We start from the raw sequence: 21,309 nt of genomic DNA, 5'->3' as shown, positions 1-21,309 counted from the left end.
GAAGACCCTGTCATGGCCAGCCCAATCTCTCGACCTGAACCCACTTTGAAAACTTCTGGAGGAAGGTAGATGGTCACAAGCCATCGAGCATTGCTGAGCTTCTTAAATTACTATGCCAGGAGCTGCTTAAGTCATCCGACAGCAATGATGGAGAGCCAAGACACGAGAAAGCTTTCACTGAAAATCAGGGTTATTCCACCAAAAATTGATGTCTGAACTTTTCCCAAGTTACAACATTAGTATTGTGTACTTTAGAAATGAATATGAACTTGCTTTCTTTGCATTACTTGAGGTCTGCATTTTTTTTGTTATTTTGATGTGTAGTGTTCTGCAAATACATACTCTAAATAACAATATTTTTATTCGTAATTTGGGAGAAATGTTGTCGGTAGTTTAGAGAATAAAACAAAAATGTTCATTTTACTCAAATGCATACCAGTAAGTGGCAAAATCAGAGAGTGATCATTTTGCAGTGGTCTCTTATTTTTTCCAGAGCTGTATATGTATATCAACCTTACTACATATTATAAAATTTTAATTTCATATAGTTGAGCTAAAATATGGCAATGACATGGAAAAATGCAAATATAATTGTATTTTTTTATATGCAGGATTGGAATTTGTGATTACACAACTGAAGTCTATTGTACTGTCATTGGGGATGATTGACAGACATCTGTCTGTAGAAAAGGCTGTGTTGCTCTCCAGGCTGGAGGAGGAATACCAGGTAGGAAAGCTACCAAACACCGTTCCGAGCAATTGTTCCAATTAAATTACACTTGTTTTCCTTGATAATTATGAACATTGAGACCTTAAGACAGTGGTTCCCAACCTTTTTTGTCTCATGACCCCATTATAACATCACAAATTTCTGGCAACCCCAGACATTCAAAACAGAATTTTTTTTTCTAAAATTAATTTGTTTTTGATCATGTAATAGTTTGTTATTCTATGTTGCAAATAAACATTAATTTTAGAGGACATGTAGTCTATATAATGTATATTATTATGGACAGAGGGAGAAAAGCCAGGTGTAGATTACTGCACAAAGGGAGAATTTGATTTTCCTTGGTCAGGATATGTACAGTCAGTCCAGCTTGGATTTACAAGGCTGACAATACTGAACAAACAAGAACTCAAACTATGAATTATGAAAGAGCTGCAGACTTCTGAAACTGACCACAGTGAACATTTGACAGATAAACAGTACCACAGTGCTCCAGTTTCAGACTCACAGTTTGTCTGCTACGGATTGAGATTGTCTCTGTCAACTCACCATAGATTTTTATCAGTATTTTTTTTTTTTTTTTAATAAATTACTAGAAATTTCAGGCAACCCCATTTGAATTCCAGGCGACCCTACGTGGGGTCCCGACCCTAAGGTTGAAAAACACTTCCTTAAGGTAAGTGGAAACTTGTCACATTGTTTTTTTAGTTACTCATATTCAGAAAATTCTCATCTTTTAAAGGCATAATTTTGTTTTTTCAGAGCAGAATGAAACATGAAAATTAAAGTTCTTCCTGACACACTTTGTTTACATGCAAACTAATATTTACTATTCAAAACAAGGGGGGTTGTTGGACATGAATACAGTATGTATATGTGTATTCAGATTGTTCTATATTCAGCTGGACAAGAGACCAAAGATGTTTAAGTCATTGAAGAATCCTTCAATGCTTCATGTATTTAATGTTTGTCATCATATTTTGCTGAGGGGCTGCATCAGTTTCCAAGACCCTACCAATGAGTCCCTCCATAGGAGAATTTTCAAGGATGCTTCTCTGATCCCCTGTGAACACCTGTGAACACACAATACAATGTCTGAGTATTTTGAAATTGCCAGTATATATATATATATATATATATATATATATATATATATATATATATATATATATATATATATATATATATATATATATATATATATATGCGTGTGTATATATGTGTATATATATGCGCGTGTATATATGTGTATGTATGTGTATATATATATATATATATATATATATATATATATGTATGTATGTGTATATATATATATATATATATATATGTATGTATATATATATGTATGTGTGTATGTATATATATATATATATATATATATATATATATATATATATATATATATATATATATGTATGTGTGTATGTATATATATATATATATATATATATATATATATATATATATATATATATATGTATGTGTGTATGTATATATATATATATATATATATATATGTGTATATATATATATATATGTGTATATATATATATATATATATCCAAGTTTATTTATGACATAGTGCAGTGTTGGGGTTGGGACCCCACGTGGGGTCGCCTGGAATTCAAATGGGGTCGCCTGAAATTTCTAGTAATTAATAAAAATGTAAAAAAAAAAAACAAAAACAACAACTTACTAATAAAAAATATATGGTGAGTTGACAGAGACAATCCCAATCCATAAAAGACATGACAAACTGTGAAGCTGAAACTGAAGCACTGTGGTACTGTTTATCCGTCAAATGTTCATTGTGGTTGGTTTCAGATGCTGCAGCTCTTTCATAATTCATAGTTTGAGTTCTTGTTTGTTCAGTACTAATTTTCAGCCTTGTAAAGCCAAGCTGGACTGACTGTACATATCCTGACCAAGGAAAATCAAATTCTCACTTTGTGCAGTAATCTACACCTGGCTTTTCGGCCTCCATCCATAATAATATACATTATATAGACTACATGTAAAACAGAGTTATATGATTGACACATTATTAAAATGATTGCAAAAAGGTACAGTATACCAGAATTGTGTTGCAATAAGTCATACAGAGCAATAAGAAGATGGGTTAATGTGTGTTACGTGTTACTGAAACACTGAATAGAGGTCAGAGCTTTTCAATGACACTTCGTCTTCACACTCCCGATTTTGTAAAACTTGCATATTCTGACTATATGCATGTTCCTTGGAGTTTATTGAGCTACTCAGTCATACATAGCGAAATAACTGGTTGGAGACTCCTACACTAGACTGCACATTGATGAATTGATGTGTACTATGAAGGACCAGACTTGGAAGAACCTCAACTGCTATGGAGGGATCCTTGACTTAGAGATGGCTAAAGATGGAAGGTTTTTGAAAGAAGTTTTGTAAGAGACAAGCTGAGTTCACTTGAGCAACAGCCACAAGTGGAAAACTGAAAAATTATATTAAACTGGTGTATGCACAGCTTCATGTAAATAACAGTAGAATTTTATTTTTCATTAGTCAGATAAATGGAATATTGTCTTTTACTCTGCATGCAGATCACCCTCTGCTGTTGTAGGTTTAAACAGTCTGGTAGTACATGTATAGTGAAAGTACATGTATACTGAAGATGCAGAAGATGGCTTCTGAAGTTTCTGAGTCCCGTTCTTCCTTATTTACAGCACACTATTGTATTATTAGTATTATGTTGTAAACAATAAATTTTAAAATTGTATATTATTTTGACATGCTGCTCTGTCTTCAGGTGGTCATAAGATGGTATGTTCATTACTTTAACATGACATGTTTTTTTTTCTCTTAGATCCGGCAATGGGGAAATGTGGAGTGGGCCCATGACTACGATATGTATGAGCTGAGGGCACGGACTGCTGCTGGAGCCCTTTTTGTTCAGCTCTCATCTGAGAGTTCAACTGTCAAACACAAACTAATGCAGGACTGAAAATAATAAGGACCCTGAAGCAGAATCGGGTTAAACATTCTACATGAAACTAAAAATGTTCCACAGTCCTCACCAAGTCCATGCTTCTTTATCTCCTCATACAAACACAACTCCATCATGTTCTTCTAGCGCTGACAGCTGCTCCGTTTGTGATCTGTTACAGAGTCATCTCACTGTAGTAAAACACACTGGCAGCCCTTTTTGCAGTGTTTATATGTGGCAGCTGCCAAATGTGGCACCACACTGATCTTCCAGTCAGTTCTCAGTCATCTGTGACATTTTGGACACTGTGCATGGTTTTAGGAGAATGATGACTAATGTTGTCTGTTTGGTGCTGGAATGTTACCTCCATTCCTGGTTTATTTTTGTTCGCTACACTCAATGCAAAGCACATATGCTGTCTAGTAGCATAGATCATTAATATTAGCTGTGCTCTTTGTGTAGTGTTTGCTAAAGGTATGTACTATGTCAGAACAGTCTGTTAACTTCAGTGAGACATTCTGCTATCAAATTACTTTTCTGTTATTTACACTGTATGACTGCCATTTTCAGTATGGTAATGAGCTAAAAAAAAAAAAAAGTGATAGGAAAAGACTGATTTGTGTGATGGAGTTTTACAGTGTAGAAATATCTAAATTGATTGCATTCTCATTCAGTGGCTCTTTCTATGTACACAAACTTTTCCTGTCAAATGAGGCAAACAATAAAAAATGCCGTTATACTGACTTGGGTTTTTTCCTATAACATAACATCTGGGTTCTGAATATTAGCAAGTTAACTGTAAATGAAAGACACCAAGTCAAAATGTTCGCATCTGTGTATTAGTTCTCCTCTGCATATATTGTGGAAGCTGTTCCATACATACTATGACAGGTCGGAGAGTCATAAAATACGCACATACTTCTACGGACGCAACCTTTGATGCCTTTTATTTACAATCGCCACACTCTTATGATGGCTATTGAAAGTGTCCAATCACCTTTAAGTACGATCATTGTTGACCAATTGCATTGCACGAGAGGCGGGATTTCTTGACGGTTTCCTCATGTATCATCATCATCCTATGGACTGACTTGTTTGTTGTCGAGCAAGATGGAGTTCCTTTTGGGAAATCCTTACAGTACTCCAGTTGGGCATTGCATTGGTATGTACTTAAACATTACACAAACGACAGTCTGTACAAAATATTGCTAATGTCATGGAAATGTACCGTTTTCGTGCGGTATACATTTACTGTTTCCTGCAGATGATAAGCCACCGTTAGCCGCCTAGGCTAACTAGTAACGTTACTTGCGCTATATCTGCTGTCATTGTGCTAGCATTACAGCTACAAAACTAGCTTCCTTTATGATATTTTTTGAGGACAGAACCGTTTTAAAAGCATATACGAAAACATTTGCTGCATTTTAAAAGGACGACTAGGCTTAGCCAAGTTAGCTAACAGTTTGCTAACAGTTAGCCTCCAGTCATTGCCATCTTAGCAGGATGTTGAGCTTTACTGAGACGTTTTCAGAGGATATTATCCAAGCTGCATGTGTGTCTTCCAGAAAGAGCCACCGATGGCTCCTTGCAAAGTGAAGACTGGACCCTTAACATGGAAATATGTGACATCATTAATGAAACAGAGGATGGGTGAGTATACAGGAGGATATCAAGGAATTGCCATGTCTGAAATTGATTAAGTTTGTATGTGCTGGTTAAATTGTCACTGTCCTTTTAGCATAAATCATTAATTTCCCTTGATTTTATCTGTGTCCTACAAAGAAGAGAGGCGTAGCACTGGTTTCGTGAATTGCGTTTATGTAAGGCCTCGTTTCTTATCACGCTTCTCTTTTAACCTTGTACTGTATGTTTAAGCCGCTGCATGAAGTCCAGGTTATGTTTGATTAGTGGGTTGTAAACTGGGTTAGGCGGGTCTAGCCTACTGCTGTGTATCAGAAGTCTGTAATAAAAAGAGGTCTGACTTGTTCTTTTCTCATGCACTCACAAGTGGTCTCCTATACTCTCTGCAGTGAGGGTAATTTGACCTGCTATTCACAGAGTTTTTATAAGTTAATTATTACCTCTCTACAAAATAATAGCCACAGTGTCAACACCGAGACTGTCAAAAGAATTACTAACATAAGCAATGTTTATGGCTTTTTAGTTTTGCAAGCAAGTCATCATCTTGTCAGTCTTATCCAAGTTTCAGACACATTGTTGTTAACATTGTTTGATCTGGTTGGAATGTATTATGAGTCCATCTAAAAGCTCTTACCATTGTCTGTTACAGCCTACTATCTTTGTGTGTTAAATGCATGGTTTTACATTTGTGTCTTTGTGAGTATAGGCCAAAGGATGCCATCAGAGCAGTGAAGAAGAGGCTAAATGGAAACAAGAATTACAGGGAAGTGATGCTAACTTTAACGGTGAGTTGTGTTGGTTGTGATGTGGACAGATGTACTGAATTTGCATGTTCCTGCACTAAACACATTGCTCGAAATGTTGAAGTACAGTACGGTGTAGCGCATTATTATGGTATGATGGAAAAAGTATCACCAGAATTACCAAAGGTGTAACATTGACTAAACAGGAGTCATTTTTTTGATGAAAGAAAAATATACCACTACTTACGCATTATAGTTGAATCATTGTGTTGTTTACTTGAAATACACAAATTATCATTCACACTAAAATTTGACATATTACAATTGCAGTATCTAGCCTAAATTACATGAATTGGTCACACTGTAACAAGTTTTTTTTTTTCTCTCCTATAATTCGAAAGTAGAAATAGATGGGGAAAGTTTAAAAAAATGTCCTTTTTACTTGAGATATATACATATATATATATATATATATATATATATATATATATATATATATATATATAAAATGTTAAATTTCTCTAAATGTGTTTTTGATTTTGTTTTGGTTTTATTGTGTACTAGTCCACTCTACAGCTGTTTCTCCTCTGCCTTCATCAGGTGCTGGAGACCTGTGTAAAGAACTGCGGCCATCGTTTTCATGCCCTGGTCACCAGCAGGGACTTTGTAGATGGTGTGCTTGTAAAAATTATCTCACCTAAAAACAACCCACCCACTATAGTTCAAGATAAAGTGCTTGCCCTGATTCAGGTAAGACAGCACTAAAATTATATTGCTGGGTTATCAGACATTAAATATAAACTTTTTCCTCTCATAATGCTGTAGATGAATGCCTTTGCCTCCTTAAGAAAATTATTTTTGGGGGGGCTGAGATAGCTTGAGAGAAGTGACATGAGGTTTGCACCATTGGTGTTTATTACCCCACGTATGGCTGTGCAGCAGTCCATGAGGTACCTGTCATCCCCAGGCATTGCCTCAGGTGAAGTACAGCGTCTCTAGCGCTTCAGCCAGCAACAGCTCTAGTTACCTGCCACAGCTCGAGTAACCTCGCCAGGCTCATGTGGGCTACTCTTATTTCCACCAGGGAATCCATGTGACTTCAGCTACAACATAGATCCAGGGCAGGGGCTTAGCTATGGGGGAGAAGGAGGATAATCTAATTGTTTGTTGTTTGTCTGCTGATTAGACAAACAGGTTTGTGACAGAAGGGACCATCTGGGAAAATGTGTATTGAGTAACACTCTCCTCGCACAACACCACTAAGAAGATTGTTGACACTTTTCTCAGCATAATACCTAGTTTAGGCAACAGACTGCAGTCATCATGTGCAGGTCTGACAGGCAAATTAAGCAGTTAACCAAAGAAAAGTCCTTTGAACTGTCTTGTGTTAAAGATTGCACATTTGGAATTGGATTTCTGTCATATAAAATCATCATACAATTTATTATCATTCTTATTATTAAAAAATCAGCTAGTATATTTTAAGCAAACTGTTCTGTCTTCCTTTAGAGCATTTGTTTTATTCAGATTTCTTGCTGTTGCTTCAAACACTGCCAACAAAAATTAGACAGTAGCGACAGTATATACAGATGAAAATTACTGTCATTTCATGGTGACTGAGAGGGACACTAAAATGTCCTCCTGAAGTTTTTTTTAAGTGTGTTGTGTGTTTGAGCTGCTGTAGTGATCCATTCCAGCAGCTTTGTGGTTTGCAGACTGAATGTATTCAGGGCGAGTGAACAGAAGCGATCAGAGAACAGACCTCTTTTACTACTCTCATGTCCCTTGCTTTGTTTGCTGTCTCAGCCCTCTCGTCACTGATTGTTTTGCTCAGTCACTCCCTCTCTGTTCTTTTAACCCTTTTTCTACTCTCTTTTCACCAGGCATGGGCCGATGCATTCAGGAGCAGTCCAGACCTCACAGGTGTGGTCCAGATCTATGAAGAGCTAAAGAGAAAAGGAATAGAGTTCCCTATGTCAGACTTGGAGACTCTATCACCTATACACACACCTCAGCGGGTATGGGGCACCATGTTCAGCAGCTATTTGAGCACATTTTTCTCTGTAAACACTACATTATTCCAGCTAATTTCTTGTGGTCTTTTGAATGTTTGTTATTGTAGATGGCTTCTGCTCCAGAGGGTGACTCCACCCTACATAAGTACACTACAGCCTCCCAGCCCACACCGCATGCTGTCCCGCCAGCCTACAACACCCCTCAGGTCCCCAACCTTCATGCCTCTGGATCCATTAATCCCACACCAGAACAGGTACAGTGTGACTCCCATAAAACCTGAGACACTGAATGAATGTTTATTTTAAGTAGTTCCTTCAGGCTGCCTTTACTTCCTTAAAAAGTAACGTGAAAGTATAATTCATTGTTGAACATATCAGGCCTTAGAAGTGAGTAAATAATAAACATTATGTACATATAAGTTACGGAGTGCTGCACAGACAAACAGCAATAAATTGTTAAAAAAAACAAAAACAAAAAAAACAATACAAAACTCTAAAAATCAGTGGTAAAGAAGCATTCAAAACAAGAGGTGAGCTATTATAATATTCGGGGGCCCTGACTGCAAAAGCATCACCTTTATTACCCAAATGGTGTCTGGGAGCCACAAAAGGGCCACATCCTTCTAAACTAAATGGGGTTCCTAATAGGTTATTAATATGTCATTAACATATTAATAGTATTGTGACTTAATTGGGTCTTAATTACTCTAAACATTGTTTTTAAATTAATTTATCCCTCTTTTAATTTCTCTTTGTTTTGTGTGAAAGGTCATATTTCTGGTTTTACAAATCCGTAAACCTTTCACTTAATACTCAATACTGGATTTTCACACTATACTTGCACTTTGCACAATTTCCTTGTCAACAGGTTAAAATGTAAATAAAGTTTAAGAACTCTTGTAAGAGTGCCTACCTATGGACATTGTGTCCTTTACCCATACTGGCCTACAATACCTTGTTTTTTCCTATTGCAGGTACTTTGTGCCACACAAGTCCATAAAGCATTGAATGAAATGATTAGAGCCCAATGACTTTCTAGTAAATAAGCTGGATTACTTTATGTCATATTGTCCAGATTTGCAGGCTGCGCAGTGAGTTAGACATTGTACGTGGAAACACTAAGGTGATGTCAGAGATGTTGACTGAGATGGTGCCAGGACAAGAGGATGCTTCAGACTACGAGTTATTACAGGCAAGAAAACGCTTATTTCCAGTCTCTTTTTTTGTGCTTTCATTTGCAAGAGAAGCTAAGTAAAATGTCTTCATCAGGAGTTGAACAGGACCTGCAGAGCGATGCAGCAAAGAATAATGGAGCTCATTTCCTGCGTTTCTAATGAGTCAGTGACCGAGGAGCTGCTGCATGTCAACGATGACCTCAATAACATCTTCCTACGCTATGAGAGGTTAGAACACAATGACAACCACATGTACCACATGTTCAGTGCAGTTGCCAGCTCATTGTTAGCCTTACATCGCTGCATGTTTGCACAGATATGATTTGGTAAACTGTTGTCTTTTCTTAGGTATGAGAGATTCAGGTCTGGAAGGTCTTCAGCTCAGAGTGTCAACAATGGGGTGAGTCAGCGGTTTGTGGTGAAACACCCAATATTTGCATCACACCTAAAATTACTGGATTATCTGCTTGAATCATCTAAGATACATCTTCAGTGCTACTTTAACATCTTGCATAGTGTTGTTTTGTTCTGTGCCATTCTTTAATGCTTGCGCCTTTTTAGTGTTGATTGTGTGAACTTGAACATTACACTACCAGTCAGTCTTTGCAGTGTCTCTCAAGTGCTGTTACCTGTCAGTACCTTTCATGCTTTACATGCTTAATTAAAAGGAAACCCAACACAAACATCTGTACATTCACATGATTTCTCTAGGCTTGTAAAAGTCTGAGATAAATCACAAGACTCAATTATGAATCATAAAACCTCCATTATATTAAGTTGTAGCAGGTTAGAATAAGAATAAGGTTGCTGATTCTTGTGTAAGAAGATGCTTAAATTAGGAAGTGTGGTGTAAAAGCAGTAGAGTTGTATCCATTACATCAGAACAACAAAGAAGCTGTAAAACGCCACCAGCAAATACCTGCTATCATCAGATATTCTGTTTACTAGAGATGATAAAATATACTGATTCAGTGGATACATTTCTTCCTAAATAAACTGCATACATGAGATATTGAGCTGGTGTACTTGAGAAATAAATATGTGAACTAAAAAAGGACTAGATATGCACTGATATATTGGCCTGAAACTGTTCTATATCTGCCTGTTTGACATTTTTTCACCAATGGCATTGGCAGATATTGATCTGTCATGTTATATTAAATGGGGTTTTTTTTGTAATTTGTATGTTTAAATCAATGTTCATTCAAAGATAATGTGATAAAGAGCTGAAAGATTCTAAATTAGTAACTGATTTGAGATATGTATAGTGCAGATTTATTTAAGGAGGGATCAATAACAAAGATAAAATAAAGCAACAGAAAGTAACATCGGTATTGGTATTGGCCAAGAATTTTGCAGTCACACCTATTGTAGCTATTGTTTTTTGCTTATTAAGAATCAAATCAAACTGTATTCACTTGCACAGCCTCATATTCTCTTGCATGGCACTGAATCAAACCACACTGTGTTTAATCAAATCATATGGACTTGTACCACATCACAATAGGAGTGAATGGAATCAGATTGCATGGGTAGTTGCTTTAGATGCTTATTCAGTGTATGGGGTGTACGGGGAAATGGATTGAGATTGCGATTGGCCTCAGGGATGGAGATTGACATTCCTACTATATTCACATCAGGGGCACCACCGAAGTCTGTCCACAGCACAATCAGATGTGAAATTAGTCATGTACATTGTATTCATAAAAAGTTCTGTATGAAAGCAAGTCTTATATTTTTTAAACATGCAGAAAACAAATGGCATCTAAAAACTATATAAAATCATGTAGCAGTGTTATCATAGGTTGCCAGAATAGAATTAGAGCAGAAAAGTAAATGTTGTTAAACCAATAGATTTCATTTGAGTCCTGTCCAGTAGGGGGAAACATTGACCAGGACAATGCAGTGCTGAAAGCACAGCAGAGGAATTGCATTTTGGGAAGGATCAGAGTTCAGCTGATTGTATTTAGATATGCTCTTATTTTGTTCAGTTAGAATGAAATCGTCTACAGTCCAGTCACAGCCTTGGTGTTGGCTCCCAGTGGGGGATTTAAGTATCACTTGCCAAGATGCCAGAAGGCCTGCTCTTTGCATCCAAGGCTTTCACTTGCAGATATACTTTTCTAACTGTTTTTACTACACTGTTTTTGGCTATCTGTTCGGCATTCCTTGTCAAAGCTGTTTCTTTCTATCTTGAAACTTTTCAGATTGGTTTGCCAGCTTTCATCAACAAATACTAATTAGTTCTCAGTTCCATGTATGTTTTATCTGTGTAGAAAGAAATCGCTGCCTCGTATTTTGTATTATTTTAGTATGTAAACTGAGTTCTTATAGGATTCCTCGGTTATAAAAGGAAATCTAAACAGACCAAAAGCTCCATCAGAAATCTGAAAAAGCCTGTCTTTAGAAGGTACTTGAGGGATATATTCACTGCTCTGTTGGGTTTCTGTTTAATTAGGCATGCTAAATGTTCCATAGTTACCATGCCATTACATTGTGTTTCTGCACAGGCATGTTAATGGTATTCACTGTCTATTCCTTTCTGCTCTTTTCTGTTTTTCTGTTTCTGTGGCTAGCTGAGACAGGCAAGTATGAAAGCATTGTCAGCCTCTCTAGACGACCACTGTCACCCCAAAACCACTGTTGAAACATGGCTAAATAAAATAAGCTCTGCTTCCACACCAGTGTCTTCCACCCCATACGGCATGTTTTGACTATGCAGCCCCCAACAGTCGATGATCCAGTGAACCTGGAGGTGGACTGGTTGTGGTGGTAAAGTGACTGTGTCCTGACAATTACTGTCTCGAGGTTTAGATTTGGAAAATGATTTTGACAGACCAGTCCCTCCAGACCCCAGAGATTCAGTCTGCCCTCCTCCTTCCCTGCTGTTTCTTCTACCTTCTTAAGGGGATAGGTTTTGTTTTTACAGATAACCTCCGCTTTTATTGGAAGTTTGCCTTTTGCAAGTATCTATCAGAACCAAAATATGTATAGAGTAGAATTTTGTGCACCCCCTTAAGAAACAGTTTTTTTTTCCCAAAGTTGCATATTTTCCTGCTATACCTAGACATTTCCATGCTCTCCTAAAGCTAACCAACCTGTTTTTTTCTGACAACACACCATGCTTTGTTTATTATTAAACTACACCATCAAAGTACAGTATGTAGTTTTTTTTGCCCCGTAGCACCTCCCACAAAAGGATTTGTTTTGCTGCTCATGAGCCAAAACCCAGAGTCCTGCATACTCTTACATCAAAGGTGAGATGTAGTTTATCTCTTCTGTTCCCTGTTCCAGGTCCTTAGTGAGGCTACAGAGGACAACCTCATAGACCTTGGTCCAGGCTCTCCAGCTGTGGTCAGTAATATGCCCAATGCAGCACCAACCAGCCTGCCAGCCTCCATCACAGCCCCAGCAGGAAGACCTTCATCTCCAGCCACCCTGGCCTCCCGCCTGGCCGGTCTTGGTATGGGTCTATGTTAACCATTACCTTCACTTTGAATGACATGGGGCAAAAAAGCATTCTTCTTCCAAAAGAGTATTGTTTTATTAAATTATATAGAGTAAAGGATTTAATTATATCTGTGTTGTGTCCACTCTTAAGAAATTGCAGCTAATAATTATCATTACATTATTAATGCATATTTATGTTTTTTAATACATAAGTTTTGCTATATTTGCACTCACTACTCTGATATTTTTGTCTCCAGACACGCTTAGAGATACTGCAGACCCTGTTTTAGTTTGGAAACTGCCTTGTCATGTTGATTTGCCATGTGGTCGACTTTTAGAAAAAGATGTCCAAGACTCCCACATATGCTGTCTGATTTAGTCTCATCAATCACTATGTAACCTTTCTTGATTCATTGTGCCTCTTTCACTTGGCCCTTTCTGAAAGAAAACGACATCAAGCTTGACCTCCATCTTTAATTGTTATTCATACTGAAATATAGGAGATTTGGTTCCTGTTAGTAGCTTTTGTGTACTTAAATTCTGCACAGCAGGTGAGTGTTAATTCAAGCAATTTTCAGCAGTTCTTGTGCTCAGGTTTATCAGCCTCTGGACATGTGACATGTGTATTAAGAGATTGTCTGTGAAAGTGTTAGTGAATTAAATGCTTCACCTGCCTGACTGCTGTATTTCTATGACCTCTATTCTTCTTTTATCCTAATCTTAGCCTCCTGCATAATCTGTATCTGTTAACCTCTGTAATAGCAACAGGAGCGGTTTGTAAGAGTAGAGCTGCAAACCCTCCATAAAATTAATATTTAGATCTGAATAGTATGCCTTTGTGCAGTGGGAATTTTTTTGTTTTTCAGCTGCTGTTTTTGTTCCCCCTGCAGACATGGGTGCAGACAGTGTGAGCAGTACCTTGAGCTCACTGTCCAGCTGTAAACCTGCTCCAGCACAGGATGACTTTGACGTGTTTGCCCAGACCAGGACTGGAGCTCTATCTTCTGAACCACGCAAGACGTGAGCATCCAACTTCTTTTTTTTTTACATGGCATTTATGTGAAGGCATCATGCATTCCTCACCTCTCCCTTAGCTGTCATTTTTATTCAAGAAAACCAAGGAACGTAACTGTTTATCTTCTTGTCACAGCACCACAGCTGATGACAGTCGTCCTCCAACTCTTGACGTCTTGCAGCCGACTGCAGAAGCGGTGAGTCTGTGACAGGATTTTATAACAGTCAGTGTGTGTGAGTGTGTGTTTAACCACTTTAATCAAGGCTGCTAGCTGCTACTAACTTAGTTAACAAGTAGGACAAACAAATTTAATCCTGGCTTGAAAAGTAGGTTGAGTTCCGTAGGTTGCAGTGCCCAGGGCATAAGCATATTTTTACACTGAACCATCAGATTGATAAGTTCACTGATACAGTATGAAAGCTTGTGAATGTGCTTTTTGCCTGCTCCATTGGCCTCTGTAGACATTGTTTGAAAGAGTTTTTCTACACTTGAACTCTTTGCTAATGCAGTCTTGTTTCAGCTTTTATTCTAGATTATTTATTTATTTATTAGTCGGTGGAAACAGTTGAAACTGGATGGAGCATTCCCTCATGGTATATAGATGAGCTATTTTGAAAAGTTACTTGGTAATTAAAATAAGTCACATTTTTTACATAAAATTGTAGTGTAAATACTTTTAAAAATATGAATAATTATTACGGTTTATTTGCCTTAGATTTCTAAAAACAACATTATAGTAGGACTGTGTGTTTGCAGCCAAAGTGCAACATTACACTGATCATTATTGCTGTCTTTGTGTCCATCATGCTAAATTGAGTTTCGCTGCCACTTAAGAACTGAGTGAATTGCAAAAAGAATTTAACAAAACATTACGCAACTAGTGATAATGAGCATAATATGTTTTCCAACATTAATTAAAAAGCTTTTACAGCATAATCTTTCGCTGTTATTATTGTGCATGTGGTGGAGTACTTCTGTCCTTTTAAAATAAGATTGCATGCTCTGACAGTATTTAAGCAAACTTGGCTGACTCAGAAACAAATTAAAACAAGCTCATCATTTTTGCAGAGAAAACTTGCAAACAAGCCAAAACAAAACATCTGTGTCAATATACATTTCCAACCCTCTTGTAATTTTATGTTATTTTATTGTAGATAACAGTCTCGCATGTTCGTTACTTCTACCTCTTTCACCTTAAAGCCCCTGGCAGAGTTTAATACGGCCTGATGAAACAGTCGTTCATGTAGCTCTGAAGCAGCAGCTGCAGTGGCATTTACAGAATGAATGTTGAGGAAACCTTGTTTTTGGATTCAGCCTCTTGTCACTGGATGAGGCAGTTTGCTTGCTTGCTGTATTCACCTTCACCATCTTTCCCCAGCTTCATTTGCATGGCGCAATGTGTTTTTTTTTTTTTGTAAAAGTGGATTCTCCCTCATATGTCATTTATTGTGTGGTCATCTGTGTGTGGGATTGGTTTTCATTTCACATTATGCCTTTCAGTTACTGCCAAAGTTCATTTAAGTTATAATTTCTGTTATGTTTTCTTTTTGTTTTGCGGGGTGTTTTTTTTTTTTTTTTTTTTTCTGCTCTTTCTTTTCTGCCGCTGGCCCCTGTGGCGGTCTTCATGTTGCCCCCCAGGGTGGAGGCCAGTCCTCTGTCATGGATGACATAGAGGAGTGGCTGTGTACTGATGTGGTGAGCCCGTCATGATTTTTATTTCTGCCTGCAGTTTTCTCCTTATCTTTCTCTTTTTTCATTCTGTTGCATCACTTTTTTATTTCTTAATCACATCACATTTCCTCCCCCTTCGGACGGTCATATATAAACACTTACTAATATACTAACAGTAGGTGTGTTCTGGAGTGGACTAATGTTTTAATGATGGATTTGTAAAATGAGCATAAGGTGTTGTAGCTGAGATGTTTCCCAAGTTTAAACAGTTTAGACAAACTTATCCTGCCTTCACGTGCTATGGGAGTAATGGTTAATACTAGTTACAAACTTGAAAATTGGTCATTAACACCCCCTTACGTTGTATTTTTCACTGGAGAACTGGGGAAAAAATTTTGATCCTCAAACTGCCAAGATGAAAATAACCTTTGAACTTTTCAACATGGTGGAGAGCAACAAGGGATTCATCGCGAATGATAAACAGTACTTGTATTAATGTTCTCCTGCTGTTAGCTGATTATTTTGCACATTTACAGTATATACAATTTGCAAACAAAAACATGCTGTACCAAATGAATTAACTCATCCAAAACTGTTTTACCCAAGAAGTAGGTCTTAATGAATCGTGTGTCAGCCGATTTTTATTTCACTTCGACAACAAAAGCACTTGAACACAACGCAAACGTAATTTCGAATTCCCAAGAGTAAAGGATCATCTTCCGGATAGCATGTGAAGGCAGCGTTAGTGGGGACATAACTGAACGGTTGTTCAGTATGGAAACACCACAGTGCAAATGAACAGTCATTTGTATGTTTTAACTCAAGGTAACTGAATTTTAATCACTTCAACTGCAAAGAATACGAGCTTCATTTGTATAGTACCTTTGTTACTCCTCATTTTGAGACTAATCAGCACAATGGATAAAGGAGGATGAAAACCAGGTGATCTAAAATGAACCAAAATGTCTGACTTTTGTATTCGTCAACTGTAAATTTAATACTGAAAAATAAAAGATAGATATTTCTGTAGAGAGGAAATTTAATAGACACTAATTTGTAGTGTCTATTAAACAACAGCTTGTGCTCATTTTATACACTGAGTTTGATTTATGAGATTGTGGGTGTTTTGAGTGGTTATTCTGGGAGCATTTTAATGCTATTAGGATGGCCAGTGGTGTCAAAAGCAATGAGGTGACTTTCATTATCAGGTGCACAATTTGGGGTGAGTGGTAATCATGTGGACAAGTGGATTCTCCTTGTGTAATAATAAAATGGAAAATCTAGGGAAAAAGCAGTGCAAAAGAACATTCAACAAACATCCAGTGTGTAGGATTTTGCAGCGTCTTGTGACCAAATGAATACCTGCTCCTCACTCACCTTTTTGGGTAACAGAGGCCACAGAGGCCAGTGACGCCCTCTCCATAGCCAATGTTTGGTTGTTTCTACTGTATAAACATGGCAGTGGTCTGTGGAAGGAGACATGCCATAGATCACAAGTGTCAAACATACGGCCCATGGGCCAAAACCAGCCCGCCAAAGAGTCTAATCCGGCCTATTGGATGAATTTGTGAAATGCAAAAATATTACTTAAGATATTAACAATTCAATGTTAAATGGGTTAGATCAGTTAAATAAAATCATAATAACCTATAAATAATGACAACTCCATTTTTTTAACACTAAAACAAGGAAAATTACATGAAAATGTTTACATTTTCAAACTATCCTTTCACAAAAAATGTGAATGATGTGAACAAATATGAACAACCTGAATTGTCTTAAGAGAAGTAAGAGCATTTTTTTAATATATATATATATATATATATATATATATATATTCTGTCTGTTACTAAACATTTTGTGCCTTTGTAGATCTATTGTGATCTGTAAGTTGTAATGAACATGTGCAAATGAGAAGCTGAGGCATAATATTGTTAAAATTGTGTTTATTTTTCTTAATAAATTTTAGGTTATTTATTCACATTTTTTTAAAAGATAGTTTGTACATTTTCTTGATGCAATTTTCTAAAACATAGTAAAAAGTTTGGAGTTGATATTTGTTATGTGTTATTGTGTTATTATTTTACTGGTCTGATCCACTTCAGATCATATTGAACATGAGTTTGACACCCCTGTGACAGATGAACTGACTATAGACGGGAGATTTCACCCTCTAGGTTTTAATGGGTCTCTGAGTCTATGGGAGAAGTGCCTCAGTTCCCTGAATCAGTTCAGTAACACCTTGTCCATAGACTAGAAAAGTCACGTTCCCACCTAATGAGGTCTAAAACAACCAAAATTATTTCTTTATTTATTTAGGGAGAGAAGTAATGACTTGAGGTACAACAGATTTATATTAATCGTAGCAGTCCACCATGTAGTTGAGCAAAAATGCACTTCTCTCTATTCTTTATACCATTTAAAGCAAAAAAAATTAAAAAAAATTCAGCAGAGTCATGAAGCACATCATCATTTGCTACCGTTACAGCTAAGCAGTCTACTGTACCACAAGACCAACTGTTGTAAACATCACAAGAAGGTTTGGCAATGTTGGATGTTTGGAATCTGCTCTCTTTAGTTATATCATCTGTAGACACAGTCCATCTCTGCAGAAAGAAAGCTCTTATTCTGACTTAAAGAAAAGACCAAAACTAGTACATACATGATTATACAGTAATGAAACCCTTCATTTGAATATCACAGTATAGTCTGTTTGTGCTAAATCTACACACTGGTCTTCTCAGAGTGTGCAGAGCGCTGCTGTGGGTTGCTTTATTTAATCTGGAAGTTTTGGGTTGAAGCACAGATGATACAATTCTTCCAGTTTGTGATGGTTTGAAGCGCTAACACTGTTCTTCATATTCAACAGAAAGGAGACGAAGGCGAGGAAGGTGTGACCAGTGAAGGTGAGTGCATTTGAATCTTGAATTTCCCTGCACTTTTATTCTCAAACTCACTTTTTCTTCACCGTTTTACAACTTGTGTTCTCTCCTCCGTCTCTTCCAGAGTTCGATAAATTCCTGGAGGAGCGAGCCAAAGCTGCGGAGATGGCCCCCAGCCTACCATCGCCCCCTAGTGGCGATCCGGGCGCACAGCAGGGAACCCCCAGCCGCAAGAAACCAGACCGGCCGGAGGACGCGTTGTTCGCCATGTAGACCTTTCACGTTTGACCTCTGATCCTACGTTACGCCTAACCCCCGACCAGCTGAGCCGTATCATCCGAGGACAGACCAACCCACCACTAAGAATACATCCATCTTTCATCCCTTATCCTCCACCATCGCACTGTCGACTTACACATGCTGTGTTCATAAAAAGGGAATATTTGATTTTGTTTATTTGAAGAAGGGAAAACCCACAAAAAAAGGTTTATTTGGAAACGCCACCACACTGGATTACTCCCACTTGACGTCCAGTGTCAGAGACCACAAGGCAGTCTACTTATTTCACCTTTATCTGTCCAGATTCTCCCTCAGCCTGTTGTGGACTGCAGAGCTTCCTGTTGCAGCTTATCCTCGTAATATCATGTAGAGTTTTCTAAAAGAGGCATACAACACAGATATTAATTTCTTATTTCTCCAAGCATGTGTTAAAACCTCAACCATTTTTACTATTAAAGGAACCCAAACAGAAAAATTAGGTTATTATTATTATTATTATTATTATTATTATTATTATTATTATTATTATTGCAACATTTAAAAAAAAAAAAAGGCAAAGATATTGTTTTGGTGTTTGTATCAGTCCCTTTGCAGTCAGAGCTGAATTGTAAATGTGTAAATGACAGATGTGGAGTTTATGAGTTATGTGTATATTTAAGCTGCATATGTATGGAAAGATGCTGATTTATTATAGATTTCTTGAAATGGTTATTAGAGCAGGCTTTGATATGAGGGATGTACTTCACTGTGGAATCACAAGCAAAGGGAATAGTGTACATCGGATCATTTATAGTTAAAGAAGGGAATGTATTGTGTTTTTTTTTTCCTTTTTGATTGGCGTATTTGCGCACAATACTGACAAATTCAATTCTGCCTCACCGCGCGGTCGATTATTCATAAACAGTTGTTTGATGCTTCTTATAAGTAAATCATTGAGATTATTTTTTTGCCGAGATCTGATTATCTGAAAGTTTGGAGGCTGGTCTTAATACCGTCTGATTGTTGCTGTTTATTGAATCATCTTTATGCTGAAGATAGATACATCTGCGTCATGAATTTAATAGAGAGTGGTGATATTTTTAACAGAAACCCGGTCAAAGTTAAAGCGACTGGTGGTTTATTTGTGCTGTTTTTCTTCTCTGAAATTGATTTTAGAGGACCAAATATGTGCTGTCTTCTTGCTGCTGAAGGGGGGAGGGTGAAAAAACTCACAGTATGTACAGTATAGACAGAATAATTGCGCCGTACATATAGGGCCGGGTCCCGTCTTCGACCCAGAATTCACAGCTTTATATCCGAGGATGTAATGAAAAATTCAACAGCGCACTACAGAAACCTGTTTGCACATAATTTCCTCGCAATTCTCCCTTTTCCCTTTTTTCTTTACGCTGACATCTTTAAAAGGCTTGACCTTTTGAACATGACATTTGTTTTCAGAAATGAGCTCGCTGCAGACGTCGCACTACAAATGAGACATTTACTCTTGACAATAACAAATGCAACGTGTTACACAATCACAACAAGCTTCAAACAACCCTGCACTTTGACAGTCACGTTACCTTTCAACTTGTACTGTAAATCAGCTAGAGGATGAACACTTAACCCGTTGTAATTAATGAGAAATGTATGGAAATATTTGAGCAAAACTATAGAAATAATTTATTCAGCATTTTTTTCAGTATTTGAAATCATTTTATTGTTCTAAAAAGAAAATGTATAGGGAAAGAATGAGAATAGTCCTATTGTGCTGTAGTGCTTTTGTTTATGGAGTTCAGAGTTTCCTTTTTATACATCGCTGCTGGCTAATGTAGCTTATTTGTCATGGTTATACTTATTGCTTATGTGGATGTTCCTGTTTGTTTTAATGTGTCCATATGGTAAATATATGGACATAGTTTATAAGGGAGTTCATCGCCAATAGTGGCAATTCGTAACTGTAAGACAAGCTCATCAGATCTGTTATTCTCATGAAGGAACATGTTCTTATTCATTAGACTCACTCATTTATTTTTGGACTGACCTACTAAACAAAACAAAACCGGCTTTTGACGTTTTGACAAAGCACCCTCGGCTTCATTGCACATCGAAAGAGAAAACTCCTTTCTCCTTCTGTTCTTCTTGTTTTGGTGTTAAACGTGTGTGTGTGAACTGAACTGTTGTGTAAAGCCTCTGCACATCTGTTGTGGTCATCCATACTTGTTTTGATAGTTACCCAGGAACCACCTGGCTTTATTTCAGTGTAACCTGTCAGTGATTTGTAATGAAATCTCTGAAAACTTTTCTTGTTTTTTTTTTGTTTTGTTTTGTTTTTTATGTTTGCCAGAGAGTCATCTCAGACCTGTTTTTGCAGAGGAACAATACGTTTCTTCGTACTTCACTGGATAATATGAAGAAATGCTGATAAGGGAGGCTGTGCTGTATGACTGCTACTTTCCTGAGTTGCCTCATCTTTCATTTCTTTTTGTGTTGTTTGACTTATGCATGAACTCTAATAAAACATCAGCAGTGTGTGATGTGTATTCTGGGTCTTTCTTTGTGTACTTCCATATCGATTTATTTGAGAATAAGAAATGTTTTGTATTCAAAGCCCTCCTCCTCTGTCTGGATGCCTCTGCAGATGGTAATAGCTGAAGCTGACCTGTAGTAACCCCCCACCACCACCACCACCACCACATCTATTTACCTTTGCTTGCTTCTCCCCCGCCTTTCTCTGGAGGCCCATGGGCCCCACACAGGGGGCTTCCCCCAT

At 37.3% G+C, this 21,309-nt stretch overlaps 2 protein-coding genes across 7 annotated transcripts in view; both read left to right on the top strand.

Annotated features, from left to right (window-relative positions):
* The window catches only part of atpaf2 (ATP synthase mitochondrial F1 complex assembly factor 2), a 28,432-nt gene that overhangs the window by 2,288 nt on the left and 4,835 nt on the right, over nucleotides 1-21,309 (top strand). For 3 of the 4 annotated variants that reach the window (XM_030122485.1, XM_030122481.1, XM_030122483.1), the window contains exons 7-8: nucleotides 612-727; nucleotides 3,570-4,432. In XM_030122485.1, the coding sequence (XP_029978345.1) occupies nucleotides 612-727; nucleotides 3,570-3,707 (254 nt within the window). In that variant the 3' untranslated portion in view covers nucleotides 3,708-4,432. Of the gene's footprint in view, nucleotides 1-611; nucleotides 728-3,569; nucleotides 4,433-14,388; nucleotides 14,401-21,309 lie in introns of those variants that run through there. The other variant, XM_030122482.1, reaches the window with a different exon arrangement.
* tom1l2b (target of myb1 like 2 membrane trafficking protein b) lies at nucleotides 4,719-21,070 on the top strand. 3 transcript variants are annotated; one of them, XM_030122478.1, is made up of 16 exons: nucleotides 4,719-4,851; nucleotides 5,255-5,339; nucleotides 6,037-6,115; nucleotides 6,674-6,823; nucleotides 7,957-8,091; nucleotides 8,196-8,342; nucleotides 9,164-9,280; nucleotides 9,358-9,491; nucleotides 9,612-9,663; nucleotides 11,840-11,848; nucleotides 12,558-12,726; nucleotides 13,604-13,733; nucleotides 13,864-13,924; nucleotides 15,367-15,423; nucleotides 18,269-18,305; nucleotides 18,406-21,070. In XM_030122478.1, exons 1-16 carry the CDS (start codon nucleotides 4,800-4,802, stop codon nucleotides 18,552-18,554), a joined length of 1,563 nt encoding a protein of 520 aa, XP_029978338.1. In that variant the 5' UTR covers nucleotides 4,719-4,799; the 3' UTR covers nucleotides 18,555-21,070. The 3 variants fall into 3 exon arrangements, with proteins under 3 accessions (XP_029978338.1, XP_029978339.1, XP_029978340.1); XM_030122479.1 differs by lacking the exon at nucleotides 11,840-11,848; XM_030122480.1 differs by lacking the exon at nucleotides 15,367-15,423.

Source organism: Sphaeramia orbicularis, chromosome 19 (genome assembly GCF_902148855.1).
Source record: "Sphaeramia orbicularis chromosome 19, fSphaOr1.1, whole genome shotgun sequence".
Lineage (NCBI taxonomy): Eukaryota > Metazoa > Chordata > Actinopteri > Kurtiformes > Apogonidae > Sphaeramia > Sphaeramia orbicularis.
Note: the sequence above shows the minus strand (reverse complement) of the source record. Positions and strands in the feature narration are given on the sequence as shown.

Coding starts and splice junctions, on each gene's coding strand:
- tom1l2b (XM_030122478.1), top strand. CDS start 4,800: ATGGAGTTCCTTTTGGGAAATCCTTACAGTACTCCAGTTGGGCATTGC. Junction 13,925..15,366: donor TGCAGCCGACTGCAGAAGCG/GTGAGTCTGTGA, acceptor GTTGCCCCCCAG/GGTGGAGGCCAGTCCTCTGT. Junction 18,306..18,405: donor GGAAGGTGTGACCAGTGAAG/GTGAGTGCATTT, acceptor CGTCTCTTCCAG/AGTTCGATAAATTCCTGGAG.